The sequence below is a fragment of the Microtus pennsylvanicus genome, chromosome 22 (assembly GCF_037038515.1).
Source record: "Microtus pennsylvanicus isolate mMicPen1 chromosome 22, mMicPen1.hap1, whole genome shotgun sequence".
NCBI classification, from domain to species: Eukaryota; Metazoa; Chordata; class Mammalia; order Rodentia; family Cricetidae; genus Microtus; species Microtus pennsylvanicus.
This window is the reverse complement of record NC_134600.1, coordinates 7,800,979-7,814,597: the sequence shown is the minus strand read 5'-3', so window position 1 is coordinate 7,814,597 and position 13,619 is coordinate 7,800,979. Positions and strand designations below refer to the sequence as shown.

The 13,619-nt window shown below is 47.7% G+C and overlaps 1 protein-coding gene across 4 annotated transcripts in view; it reads left to right on the top strand.

Moving 5' to 3' along the window:
- The window catches only part of LOC142839679 (unconventional myosin-Ib), a 152,865-nt gene that overhangs the window by 45,098 nt on the left and 94,148 nt on the right, over nucleotides 1-13,619 (top strand). For all 4 annotated transcript variants that reach the window (XM_075955912.1, XM_075955911.1, XM_075955910.1 and 1 more), the window contains exon 3: nucleotides 1,199-1,314. In XM_075955912.1, the coding sequence (XP_075812027.1) occupies nucleotides 1,199-1,314 (116 nt within the window). The remainder of the gene's footprint in view (nucleotides 1-1,198; nucleotides 1,315-13,619) is intronic.

The window sequence follows — 13,619 nt, the reverse complement described above, 5'->3', positions numbered from 1 at the left end:
GTGTGTGTCATTAGTGGGGGATTTTGATGGCGGAACCCAGGCAGCAGAATTTGTTCTCTCTGCAAGAATGCCACCGTGGCAGATGGTTATCACCGCTTAGCCATCGTGAAGAGCCAGCCCAGGGGTTGGTTTCTCTGCTGACAAAATCTGTACGCTTAAATTTATTTTTATTTTGCCAAAGGATAAAGGCACAAGCACTTCCCATTGCGAGGAGGGCTCATCATTTATTCAGCAAATGCTAAAGCCACGGCCAGCGGCCACGCTCTCACATCTGACGTAACTATGTGTTAGATAGGCAGGTTTTCGTTTTAAACCCCTCATTCGCCCGTTCAGGAGAGCTCTTTCTCTTCCGTCTTCATGATGTCGAAACTAAGGAAAACCAGAGCTGCCAAGACGAGTTTACCTGCAAGCAGCCTTTGTCACCCACGATGTTGTGCTAAGCCTGGCACAAAAGGGACCGAGCCAGTCTTCCCGGGGCTGCCAGCATCGGAAGGGTGAAGCCCAAAGGAAGAAGTTCTAGTTGGCAGCTAGGGGTTACTTAATGTCCGTTGAAATACAGCGTGGACCCCTTAGGACGTCCATTTAAATTGGCCATTCGGTGTCAATTGCGTATTAAATGCATGTTGCATCAGAAAGCACTTGTAAATGCTACTACCCAAGTGTATGGTAGCATGGAATTCTGTGACGTGTATATTTCCAAGGGCGAGCTAGCTGTGGACCTAATACTGAATTGCCTGTGGTCTGTACTGCTCTAGATGGCAGGCTATAGAGAGGCCGTGCCCAAGGGAAGCCCTTACCCTCGGTGTGGGCGGGGCTGGGGAATTGGATGGCTGATGCTCCTGCTCACTTAGAAGGCTAAAGGTGAGCAAGGAGACACTAGCAGTAACTGCTTGCTTACAGTGAGCATCAGTGACGGGAACTCGGCCAGCGTGACGGGACTTTGGAGAACTCCTGTACAGAGTCATTAAGTTATGTCAAGATTTATCTGAAAACGTATTTCCAGTCTACAAACTTGTGCTCTCCATGTATGAGCAAAACGAACATGCACTATTGGCCGCCTGTCTTCAGAGAGACACAGTGCTCTTGAAGTGTGTAAAATCGTGGTGAGGGATGCAAGCGCATCACGCTGAAGTTTGAGGTGTTTGGATGTGTCCCGTTTGCTGTTAGCCTATTACTGTCTTCTTCTTCTGTTTTACAGACATACATTGGAAGTGTGGTTATATCCGTGAACCCCTACCGGTCCTTGCCCATTTATTCGCCTGAGAAAGTGGAGGATTACAGAAACAGAAACTTCTACGAGCTGAGCCCTCACATGTGAGTACGGCCAGCAAAGGCGGCCCTTCCCCTCTAGTGCGTGATTGACACATGCATGCAGCTGTCTCCTGGAATCAGAGGAAAGTGGTTTTGTTTTTAGTTGTGGTTTTTAGCTCACTGGAAAGAATGTAGAAATTTATAGTTAGTGCCTCAAAAAATAAGGCAGAATACTTAAGTGTAAAATATTTCTGCAGCGAAGTCTGGGAGCAGCAGCTGCTGCTTAGTTTTGTGCACAAAACAGAGGTACACATTGTAAGACGCCCACAGCTTGGCGTAGTGGCGCACGCCTTTAACCCCAGTTAGTACTCAGGAGACAGAGGCAGGCAGATCTCTGTGAGTTTGAGGCCAGCCTGGGCTACAGAGTGAGTTCCAGGGCAGCCTGGGCTACAAAGAGAAACCCAACAGCACTGCCGCTGTCTGGCTTCCAAGGACATTGCTCTCCAGATGTGTGGAGCGGGCTGCCTTATTTTTCTTACTAGATTCGTTTTCTAGTCTGCATGACCAAACGAAAGTCTTTGTTTGTTTGTTTGATGGATCAACAACAGACTTGGATTACTAGATTTTTTTTTTAATTGCTCATGTAAAAATGTCTGAAAAGGCAAAAATAAATAAATTATAAGGCGAAATCGTAAGCAAAACTAAAACCTTCTTATCTCTCCGGTTACGTTCTACTCGCTTATACCAGAAAGGAGTCTGTTTGCTTTTTACCTTCTCAAGTCCGCTGCCGAGTTAAAAGGAAAAGAGAAAGATCCTGTTTGGGCCAAGTTGTGTAATGACTCAAGAGCCCCGGGCTTCTCTGGTTTTTGCCTGAGCAGAAGCATTTCCTGTCCCTCCTTGTGATTTTGTGAGTGCTTTACCAGAGTTCTTACTGTTTTCAATTGCAGTAAGTAACTCGTGGTGACTTGCAGAGGGGCGTTGGTAGGTCCCATAGAAGACTCTTAGGTGGTAAACCGTTGCGTGTAGACTAAAGATGTCTGAGAACTGTTGCTGGACGCTGCGCTAGGACCGATGTCTGCAAAGATGCCTGGAGAACCGTCAAGGGCTCCACAAGGTTGGGCTGCGATTGTTGCTGTCATTACCGTTAGCTTTTAGCAGTCTTATCCTCTCATTTTAAACAAATGCTTCGTTGAAAACAACCCCAGTTTGCCATGAGATGCGCATCAATGAAGATGCTTGTTCCGCGTTCACTGCCTGTAAGCAGAAACACCGATGTGAAAACATTTAGAAAACATCTTGGCCGAGGAAAAGATTGATCTGTCATTGGGATATTGGGGTGGCGGCGGTGGCTGTATGGCTTTTGATTTTTTTTTTTAAAGATTTATTTATTATGTATACAACATTCTGCCTCCATGTATGCCCGCATGCCAGAAGAGGGCGCCAAATCTCATTACCGATGGTTGTGAGCCACCATATGGTTGCTGGGAATTGAACTCCGGACCTTTGGAAGAGCAGCCAGTGCTCTTAACCGCTGAGCCATCTCTCCAGCCCCCTGTATGGCTTTTGAAATGGTTAAGCTGGACTTCTGTGGTTCAGATGCTCAGCGGTGTCTACATCCAGACATGGTTTGGGTGACTGAGCAATTGATGTTGTCCAAAGACAGTTTTGATTGCCACACGCACAGGTGGGAGGGCTCTGCTGGTCACTGGAGGACAGGGACACTGTCTGTCCTACAGCGGTGGCACACAACAGTCCCCGATCCCTAGAACTGTCCGCGCACAGACAGTAGCGCCAGGACAAGAAGCTCGGCACTGAAGCGGAAGAACCATAGCCAAAGCCTTAGTTGTGCTTCGTTTGTGGTTAAATATCAGCTGCCCTTTTCTGATTAGATGAAAAATGAGCTCTCATAATTAAGGATATATGTGGATATGTGTACATATTTATATCTAGTGAAATAATCTGTGTTTGTCTATCTATCTCATTATCTACGTATATTTTGATTTTTTTTCAGCGATTCAGCTCACAGGGACATGCGGGGTTCTTTGGAACTAAATATTTAATTATATGAAAATAGTTATTAAAAATTGGGCAGTCGCCAGGCGGTGGTGGCGGCGCACGTCTTCAATCCCAGCACTCGGGAGGCAGCGGTTGGCGGATCTCTGAGTTCAAGGCCAACTTTCTCTACAAGAGCTAGTTCCAGGACAGGCTCCAAAGCTACAGACAGACCCTGTCTTAGAAAACCAACAAAACAAAAACAAAAGTACTGAGCCATCTATATTTTGACAGTTTACTAGATTTTTATTATCCTGTTTTCTTAGTTTTGCCAGTGGTCTAGTCTCACTGTGCCTTAAGAAAAATTAAAAATTGAAATTGCTTTTATAAAATCATTCCTCTAGCTCCCTTGCAATGAAATATTGTATTTGATGCCTAGGTTAAGTCTTAGATCTTGAAGTCACGCTCAACGTATGGTGTTTGGAGTCAACGCCAGAGTCTCCCATAGACTTACTCGGAAAACATACTGGGAAAAGCCCGACTTCAGGAGCCTGGCTTCCCGAGGGCCTCTGGGCTGTGCTAACACCCACTGAAGTTTAGCTCACGCTGCAATAAACGTGTGCTTGCAAACGCTTTTCATTCCTGCCTGAACTTCGTGCCGTGGACCGTAGCCCTTGGCTTTACTGGTAACGATTCTGAGTGTGCCAGCTGGTGCGTCTTGAGAGTGACCGTTGCTGGCACTACCCTAAAAGGACCCTGGCTGCCACTAGCCATGACAGAGTAATAAGATGGGAGACATTTTGCCAACCACGTCTCTTGCTCGTTTCTACATACGTTCTCCTCCTCCTCCGTGCTGGGACATTTCCCACTCCCTTGAGTGTGTGTATCTTCTTGCATTATTCCCTGACAATGGCAGTTTTTGACAGTGTCTTCAAACAGACTTCGTCCTACAACCCAGGCCAGCATGCTCAGATCACAGTGTTGTGACACAGGGTGATAATATGACTTTGGATTTGGATGCACCTTAACTATAATTCTTTCAAGGATTTGGTTCGGGCCAGCCGGATGGCTTAGCAGCACCCTAGTACCCGCAGTCCACATAAGGTAGAAGGGAAACCTGACTCCTTTGACCTCCACACACCTGCTCCGGCATGCATGCCCGCCCCCCATCATAAACACATATATCACCATAATAAAGTTAAAAGAGAAATGAAAGTAACATTTAGAACCGGAGCTCACTGATAGTCTACTAAAAGTGTTTTCTTACAATTCTTGTCTTTGAAAGTCTCTCAGATGTATCTTTTCTTTAAATTTCAGTCAGAATATTTACATCCACGTAAATGTATGAGGTACAGGTAATGGAAATACATACGTAGATAAAATAGGATGGTTTCCTACCTAAAGTCTCTCTGAAAAGAGTGTCTGCTGTACTGAGGGTGTGTTTGGCCCCTTCAACATTCACCTCCCTGGCAGGGAAGAACCACTTATGTTAAAGCCACACCTTTGAGCCTGGGGTCCTCGGGTGGCATCTTCAGGAAGGTGTAAGGTTCCTTTCTGATGTGATCTTAAAATTCTTTGACAATAAAGAGTTTTTCAAAGGCATCCCAAGGAGGACTTGGTCCATTTCAGACAGCTCAGGAGCTGGATTCCCCAGAGAACCACCTCAGATCTCGAACTTCAAACATGGGAAAGAGTGAGGAGGATGAGAAGTGGGGAAAAGGGTTGGACTTCTCGGCTCCTCCCAGTGCCCACAGGGATTTAGTTGCCAGACCCAACTGGACTTTTGGCCGTAGCTGTTTGGTCTCACTCCTGTTGATAACTGTTGATAATCAGCCACCCTCAGAAGCTCTGTTGTAATCAGGCTGTGTTGTCTTCTCTTGGGAAGCCTGCAGGAGCTCCTGCACGTCCTTTGACTAGAGAGATTTTTTTGGCCTGGTCTTCAAGGTTGTCTGTTGTCTGTCTCCTCTAGCCTCAAATCCTGCTCATCCTCCTGGAACCGACCACTGAAGGCTGTGCCTACCTCCTCTCCATGTCTCTTACCTGTGCGTTCTGTAGATTGTTAAACTCTGCTTTATGGGCAGATCCCGAGGGAGCCTGCCTCAGGATTGCCCATGGGACCTTACGGATTTCTTCCTTCCTCTCTGATTAATTGTGTCTAGTCTCATCTTTTTTTTTTCTTTTAGATTTGTTTATTTTTCTTTACACGTTCATGTCTCATCTACGTGTATGTGTGTGTGTATCATATGCATACCTGGTGCCTTTAGAGTTCAGAAGAGTGTGCTTGATCTCCCAGTACTGGATTTAGAGGTGGTTGTGAGCTGCCATGTGGCTGCTGGGACTTGAACCCAGGTCCTCTGAAAAGAAGACAGTGCTCTTCACTGCTGAGCCATCTCTCCTGCGCCCAGTGCCATCCTTTTAAATTAGAAACTTCTGTAAATTAGGACATTGATCCTGCTCACCTCTGTAGCTCACACTGCCCTTTCTTGAAGCGCTGAATAACTAGGAAGCAAAAGCAATGTTAAATAATTTTTCCATTTCGCTGGATCTCACAATAGAGACATCATCGAAAACAAGTTCTTCATAACGTTATCGAGGGATTTATTCAGATGCCATGTGCTGTGATGGGGATTTTTCATTTTCGCTACAATATGAGTATATATTTTATAGTGCCCTCTGACCCTAGGTTTCTCTAGCTGGTTCTCTTTGTTCATGCTGTCCATGGAGGGGCCCCACCGCTAAAAGCCAGAGTGGCTCATGCGCCTGCCAGAAGCTCTCTGATGGGCACAGCTCAGGATAGAGCAGAAACATCCTGTAGGGCACTTTTCTTTCCCACCCTCCAGGTCCCAAATAATCAACATCGAGAGTTAGGATTAATTATAAATGCTTGGCCAGTAGCTCAGGCTTCTTACTAGCTAACTCTTTAAAACCCATGCTTCTTATCTACCCTCTGCCGTGCAGTGGTACCTTCTTTCAGCACGGCGTGTTTACATCCTGTCTCCTCGTTTCTCCCAGGACTTTCGTGACTCCGCCCTTCTCCCTCCCAGCATTCTTAGTCTCTGGTTCTCCTGCCTAACCTTATCCTGTCCAGTTATTGGCCGGTCCGCTTCTTTACTAAACCAATCAGACACATCTTCACAGTGTACAAAGGGATGATTTCCACAGTGATGGCCTTCTTGGCTTGGGATAAAGTGTGTTGCTGACATTACAGTAAGATTTGCCAGCACTATTTGAAGTCAGCCGGCTCACCGTTTTTTGTAATGGAAACTTTGAAAATTTAGAAAGATGAGTTAAGACTTTGAAGGTGTTCTTACTACTCTCATCTGAAAATGCGGAAGTTGGGGGAGTTTGCCTGGGACTGATGTTAGCCGTACAGATACGTCTCTGGAACCTTTGACCCCCTTGTTTGCACCAAGCTGAGTGTTTAGGACTGCATGCCTGTCGAGTGACGTAGATGCCTGTGGGTCCCGAGCCCTCGGTTGGCCTGGTTTCCATTGCACTCCAGGTGAGCCAGGTGAATGTTATCTAGAACATTCTGATCCTATCTCAAGACTGTGGAAATGACGAAGTTGGACACTCAGAGCCTAGGTTAGGGATTCTCTGCAGGAGACCGGTAGACCCGGTGGTGTCTCTTTATAGTGAGAACTTGTGATGGTTGGATCAGGGGTGTGGCGACAGCTTTTCCTAAGGAGTGCTTGTGTGTGTGTTTGTTGGGGAGGGGGCCTTGCTGAAGTCACTGTATTGCTCCTCTCATTTTTACTTTAGAGCCATGGAAACTTGGGCTGTTCTGGTGCCTTCTAATAAACTGTATGCAGGGAGACGTTTTTCCTTTCCCGTCTCTCACACGGCCTACTTACCGCTTTACAAATGTTCTTCATTCCCCGAGTCAATATTTAATAAGCACTCGCTGTGCTCCAGGCTCTCTTGTAGGTGTTGGGAGGCAGCGGCCGGCAAAACAAAACTCTGGTTTTCATTGGGGAGATGGCATTTTTGACCGAATGTACTCAGAGGATGAGATCTTGCACATCAGCCTTTAGGAGGAGGGAAAGAAGAAGAAATAAGACCTTAGGGAAGGGAGAACGTGGTGGTTTTCAGTGGCAGTCTCACCACGGGGCTGGGGTCACAGTCTTTGGAACCATGTAAAGCCAGAGATGGCTGGTTCTGGACGGAGGGGCTGTTTCCGTGGCCCACGTGCACACGCGCATAACTTGTGCGAGAAGGAAACAGAGCCAGAGCGTTCCACTTCAGACCCTTCGGATCAATGTCTCACCGTCACAGCCCCATTTTAAGATGGCAAAAACCCTCCTTTTACGTTTACACGGGACCGCTCTGGCAGTCAGCAGAAGGCAGACACCATGTTTGCCGCCCATCTTTGAAGACACTTGTTTGGTTTTGAACAACCGAAGATTAGGAAAGTTTGCCTCAGAGGGATCTGTGCCTTTTTTTTTTTTTATGCGGTGCAGTGGCCCTGGGTCAAAAGTCAGCTGCTACCAGAGCTGTGACCACGGGTCTGTAATGAGGCGTGTCTCCTGGCCTGAGGCATTCTCTGCCTCAGAAAGTACTCTACAAGTCGGAACTCTTTCCTTGGAATCTCAAACCTTTCCTGGTGTCTGCGTCTTTCGAAGGCTACTTAGGTTTTAAAATTACAGTTATTTATTTTATTTTGGCGTGTGCATGGTAGCCAGAGAACACCTTGCAGGCAGGCAGATCTCTCCTTCTACCATGTGGGTCCCAGGGGTTGAATTCAGGTCCTCAGGGTTGCTAAGCTGTCCCGCTGTCCTGCCTGCCTGGAGCTACTTTCAAAGCCGTCCCTCTTGAGTCTGTTCTGTGGGTAGAGGGAGGCCCCAGCTGATTGCTACTCTTTCAGATTCTGAAGCTTCTTAAACAGAAATGGAAAAGTGAGCGGGATGCCAGCCAAATACGTTGGCATAAAAATCGTAGTGATGTCAGAATCTGTTTGGCAGTAGAAACTGTTTCTAAGACATCCAGGAAGTCTCAGACTCCTGATCCTAATTGTAGTTGTCTGTTAAAAAGTTGTATTGTTTCTTGTCAATGCTCATCTGGGATTTGGAAGACTTTATCTCAAGAAGGGTGTTTGTAAAGCTGAGCATATATATTCCGATGTTCACACCAGCCTAGAGGGCTCACAGCGATCCAATCAGTCTCAATGGAAAAGCTTAGTTCTCAGCCAAGCCTACCATTTCCTGCTGGTTTCTGATGGGCTCTGTGAAGTCCTTCAGTGGTCTGAGAAAAAGCCCTTTTGTTACCTGAGTGGCCCGGGCCTCTGCCCCTGTCACCCAGGCCTTGCCTTAAGGGTGTGTGTTTAGCGAGGAGGGGAGGGGGCCATACCTGTGTCTATGTTGTTGTGAGAAGAATCCTTGCTGGAGTCTGTGGCTGGCACTTTGTTGGAATTTGCCAGGATGGGGGCTGGACAGCACTGGTCCTGATCCATTTGGGGGAGGTGATCGGTGAGCCAAGGGTCTTTGGAGTCTGCACTTGGGAGACCTAAGAGTTGAGACTGCCTGGGCCTAAGAGCTGAGCAGCTCGCAGGGGCTGAAACCCATGTGAAGGGAAGTGGGGAGCAGGCTCCCGTATGCTAGCCCAAGAGGGGGTCTTGTTCCTGCTCAAAGTTTCTAGGTATGCCTTCCTGCCAGTGAGGTATGCCTTCCTGCAGCTTGTGAGGAATCCAAAGTCATTCAGTAGAAGGACTCGAACATTCTCCCAATAAACACGATTCGGCATCCCTAGTCTGTGCAAGCTTCTGTGGACGTGAAGAAGAGTTTGTCTGGAAGGCTGCCTGGTCGGTAGAGGAGACACTATACGTCAGTAATAACCAGAGAAGGCAATGGAAGGCCACAGGAAGCAGGGTGCATGCACCCTGGTTCTTCCGGTTTCGTTAGCGTCGTTACAGAGGGCTCAAATATTTGAGTATAGCAGTAATGTCACGAGCTGTTGGGATTTTGGAAGACGGGCCAATGGGCTCTTGAAGAATGAGCTTGTTCTACGCGCATAGAATAGAGTTCCGGGTCAGAGAGGCATTCTCCAGTCAGAGGGAGCGTGCGAATGCTGTCATTCAGTGTGTTATTTGAATGCCTGCTAGGTACCGAGTACCACGTGCGGCTAGAACCTTCTGTGTTTACAGCGGTGCAGATCTACTCGCGAATGGTGTTTAGTTGACAGGAGTTGGGACCGGTCAGCCCTTGAGGTATTTACTGTTGAGGGAGCAGGAGGTGGTTGTGCGACCGCCTGTCTTTCATTTAAGACTGTTGGTTAAGAAAGGATGGAGTCTGTTGTCTTGTTCTGCTGTTCCGCTTACAGTGTTCAGATGGTTACTGTGTCCTTGGTCCCCGTGGGATTCTCATATCTAACACGGATGTGGAGTCAGTACCATTTCTAACAGCAGAGTGTGTGATTTCTCCCAACGCTCTTAGGGTCTCTAACACTGTGTGCCTGACGATCCAGTCCGTTCGTGCACCCAACGCCTCAGAAATAGCATAGACCTTATAGGTCACAGAGTATCCAGCAAAGTCCAGCGTCAGGTGCCCTCTGTAAATGGGGCGTCTGCTGGGCCACGCTTCCTTTTTTCAGTAGCCACACATTTAGGGATTCCCGCGGCTACCTTGCCTCTTTCTCTTTTGAGAATTTTCTAACACTTAACATTAACTGATTTATTCAAAAGGATGCGTATAAACACCAGCTGGAAGACCCCGTGGGGCGTAGTGGTCCAGGCCAGAGCCTTGCCCTCCCTCCTGGCACGCTGCTGTCACCATACCTCTGTGCCTTGCTGCTAGAGCCCCGTCTATGCCCCTGGCCATCTCATTGTTCAGGTTTTTTGATCTGAGTTCTAGAATCCCCACCTTTCTTTGAGATGGTGAGATGGACCCAGGTTTTCATTGTCAGCTGCAGGCTGAGTCTTCCTGCTGGACATTCCGGCTTGTAATTACCAGAAGACCCACTGTGAGTCATGCAAAACCCCAGGTAAGAGGCCCTTGTGTGAATAAGGAGGTTGCAAAGGTTTTAGGAATGCTGGGGACCCGAGGCAAGGACTGCGTCGCGTTGCATGTGTCTGTCACAAGAAGCCTGAGAAAGCTGGCCTCAAGTATTTGACGGCTGGATTCCTGCAGTTGGGACAATTTCTGGAGGGCCTAAGAGTGTTCTGGAAACCGGAACGAGCCGGCTTCCACTTGAAAGGGGTTCAACAGTTCTGTCCTCGGAAGCCTTGGGTCTCTCAGCTCCCTCCTTAGGTGACACCTCACGTGTTCCCACAGTCAGGTCCTAAAGGGCTTCTCTCCATCACTCTGCTCGCAGCTGCACGCTCCCCCGCTTCCCTCCACTGTCAGCGTGTGTGTGTCAGAGGGCTTTTCTTCACCACGCCTCCCAGTTATTCACCATTTCTTTGCTTTCTTTTATTACAAGACTGAGAATATTGATCCTGGGTTTCTCTCTTTTAAGTGAATTCACTCTGAATTTTTTTGTTTCTCTGAAATAGGGTTTTTTTTTTTTAATTTAGAAAAATTATTACATGCATTTGTTTGTACACACACACCACACACCACACACACACACACACACACACACACACACACACACACACGACACACATGTTGATGTCAGAGGATGGCTTGGGGGCAGTCCCTCTACTACTCAGGCAGGTTTCGAGGTTTGAACTCGGGTCCTCAGACTTGGCCGCACACTCTTCCACCCGCTCAGGCTGGTACTAAACTAGTTGGTTGAAGATCAGCGGCCTCCTCCGTGTTGTCAGAGCCAGTGACCAGTCTTGCCCTGTCTCTGGCAGCGTGATAAACTCCTTCCTGCAGACCTTAGTAGTTTAGATTCCTGGCATGAACATTCCTGTTTCCCCAACTTCTCGCTGCCACCTCCAAGACTCCTCGGGATATCGTCTTTTTTTCGGTTCTGCCTTAGCAGAACCGTTCTTGGCTGTGGGACTTCTTCTGGCAGACTGCCGCGTAGATAAGCCGCGGCTCCGAATGCCTGCAGCGTGCCCTGTATCTCTCCAGCTGGACCCCCACACGCAGCCCTTTGGTGTCTCCCGAGGTCTCACAGGCACCGCACACGTCAGCATGTTTTAGCCCAGACTTGGGATGGCCCCGCTCCCTTCCCTCTTCCTGGCTGTGGGTGGTGCCAGCCCCACCCTTTCATTTCTCACAGCCCAAACCTTTCTTGCCTGTTTTCTGCCCTTATGCCCAGTTTATCACCAGGTCTCCCCGATCCATCCACCCCCTCCCCACCAGTACCCTGCTGGCCTCCTGATCCTGCTCTGGTGTCCCCCCTAACATGCCTTCACATGTTAGGGCGAAGAGCTAACTGCTCTTCAGGTGTTTCTATTTGCTGCTCAGACCTCTGCATGTCTTCCCAGGTGCTGGCCTGCTGCCTGACTGCCTTTCCTATTTCTCAGCCCCTTCCTCCAGTGCACTGGCCTCCATGCTTGTCACGTTGCCCTTCCCCACCTCAGTGACTGGTTTGCTCTCGCTTTGGCCAGGGCACGTTTCCGTTGTCCGCCTACGATCGCAGTGCCTGACCCCCATTCTCGTTGTGTGGTCATCCTTCTTTTCTTCGGTTTGTTATACCCTGTCAGGTCACCGTGTGCTCATTTGCTTATTTCTTTACTGCTGGTCTTCTGTGCTGGAGTGCCATTTCCACAGGAGCTAGGGAAATTTGTTCCGCATATCCGTGTGTCCATAGCAACTACCACAATGCCTGACACAGTGTAACCGCCTCCTAAAACTTACAGAGGAATGAGTACATTTGGGTGTTTATTATTAGGTAGGCGTTTGTGTAGATGTGTATTTGGCTTCAAGGATCTTCCTGACAAACCGGGGTGAGATGTGACTGTCGGCTTCTGTCATGTAACAACAGCGTACAGTCCTTCCTTGGTATATCTATGGGATCGTGGCCAGAACTCTGAAGATAATTCAAATCTGCCAAGGCTCAGGTCTGTTTAAGAAGGACAGGTAGTGTGAGCTCATAACCCCACCTCACCTCCATTTTAAATCATCTCTCGATTATTTATAAAACTTAGTATAGCATGCATGTGATACAAGCCATTGTTACTTCGTAAGACTGGGAGGATACAGGCAAGAAAGTGTGTTCCTCCTCAGTGATTTTTCTTCCAAATCCTTCCTGTTTGTGATTGGTTGAATCCATATATGGGGAAACTTGTGACCGCAGACAGCCAATCGCAAGTGTTTAGAGAAAAGGAATGCGTTGGGAGGCCCCCAAAAGTAGTGTGTCCGGAGACTTGGGAAATGCTACCTGCCTTGGGTCTTAAGGAATTCTCTAAAGAGGCGGCAGCCGTAGCTTAACAATTAGCTGTATAGAATGTAAATGGAGAACACCACTTTGGGCTAGGGTACAATTAGCCAGGGTGTTAGGAAAAGCTATTTGGGTTGACTTGATGGCTCTATGCAGAACTAGTTTTAAATTGGTATAAAATACCAATCTGCTCGAGTCATCGGGAGGATGGAAGGATGGCGAAGGCGACCCAAAAGCAATAGGAGTAGGGTTTGGATACACAGTTATAAGCTTTGGTGTCTGGAAAGAATCGCCGCCTTTCAACTCCATCACTAACTGGAAAAAGTTTTCAGACTTGTCAAATGTGCTCAAATGTGTATGCATGTATGTAATATTTTAATGAATGAGTGATGAGTGACTTACTGTGGAAATAACTTAAGTGTAAGCAGATGTTAGTTCATTTATGTTTTATGACAAAACCTCTAGTTGCCATTGGTGATGGATCAGGATATCATTCAGGAGGGGCAGCATTTGGTGCCAAATACACTGACTTCTACAGAGGTTATATCTGATTTGCATATGAAGATCCTGTCTTTGGATATCAGTGTCCAGCATCTGGGTGCACGGGGTGGGAGGTGAGCTTCAAAACTACAAGGAACATCCAAAGCCTTAGGAATGGCTCAGCCCGGCTTTACAGAATGTAGCACTGGGGGACTAAGGTAGAAAATGTGTCTTTTTTCCTGAGCATTTCCCCTCCTCTGCCCGCCTTAACAGTGTGGAGTTAGGAAGTCTCTGGAGCCAGAGGATCCTGCTGCCTTCCAGGGTGGACATCAGTGTGGGAACTGTAGGCATCAGCAGCTGCTTTGGTTTCACAAGAGGCTCTCACGTCCATGTGTCCTTGCTCAGTGTTAGCCAGGTAGCATTGCTGCTGTCTCAGTGTGTGCTCTGGCTTTGGCCAGCAAGGGCTTCGCTTACATCGATAGAACAGGGGCTAAAAACAGGCGTTTCAGTTCGAATGGTCTCACCCAAGGCCTTACAAGTACCTTAAAAATATTACTTAAGTATAGGGTTGATAAAGAAACAATTTGTAAGCTGAGCACATGTTGCTGGGATGACGTGACATGAGT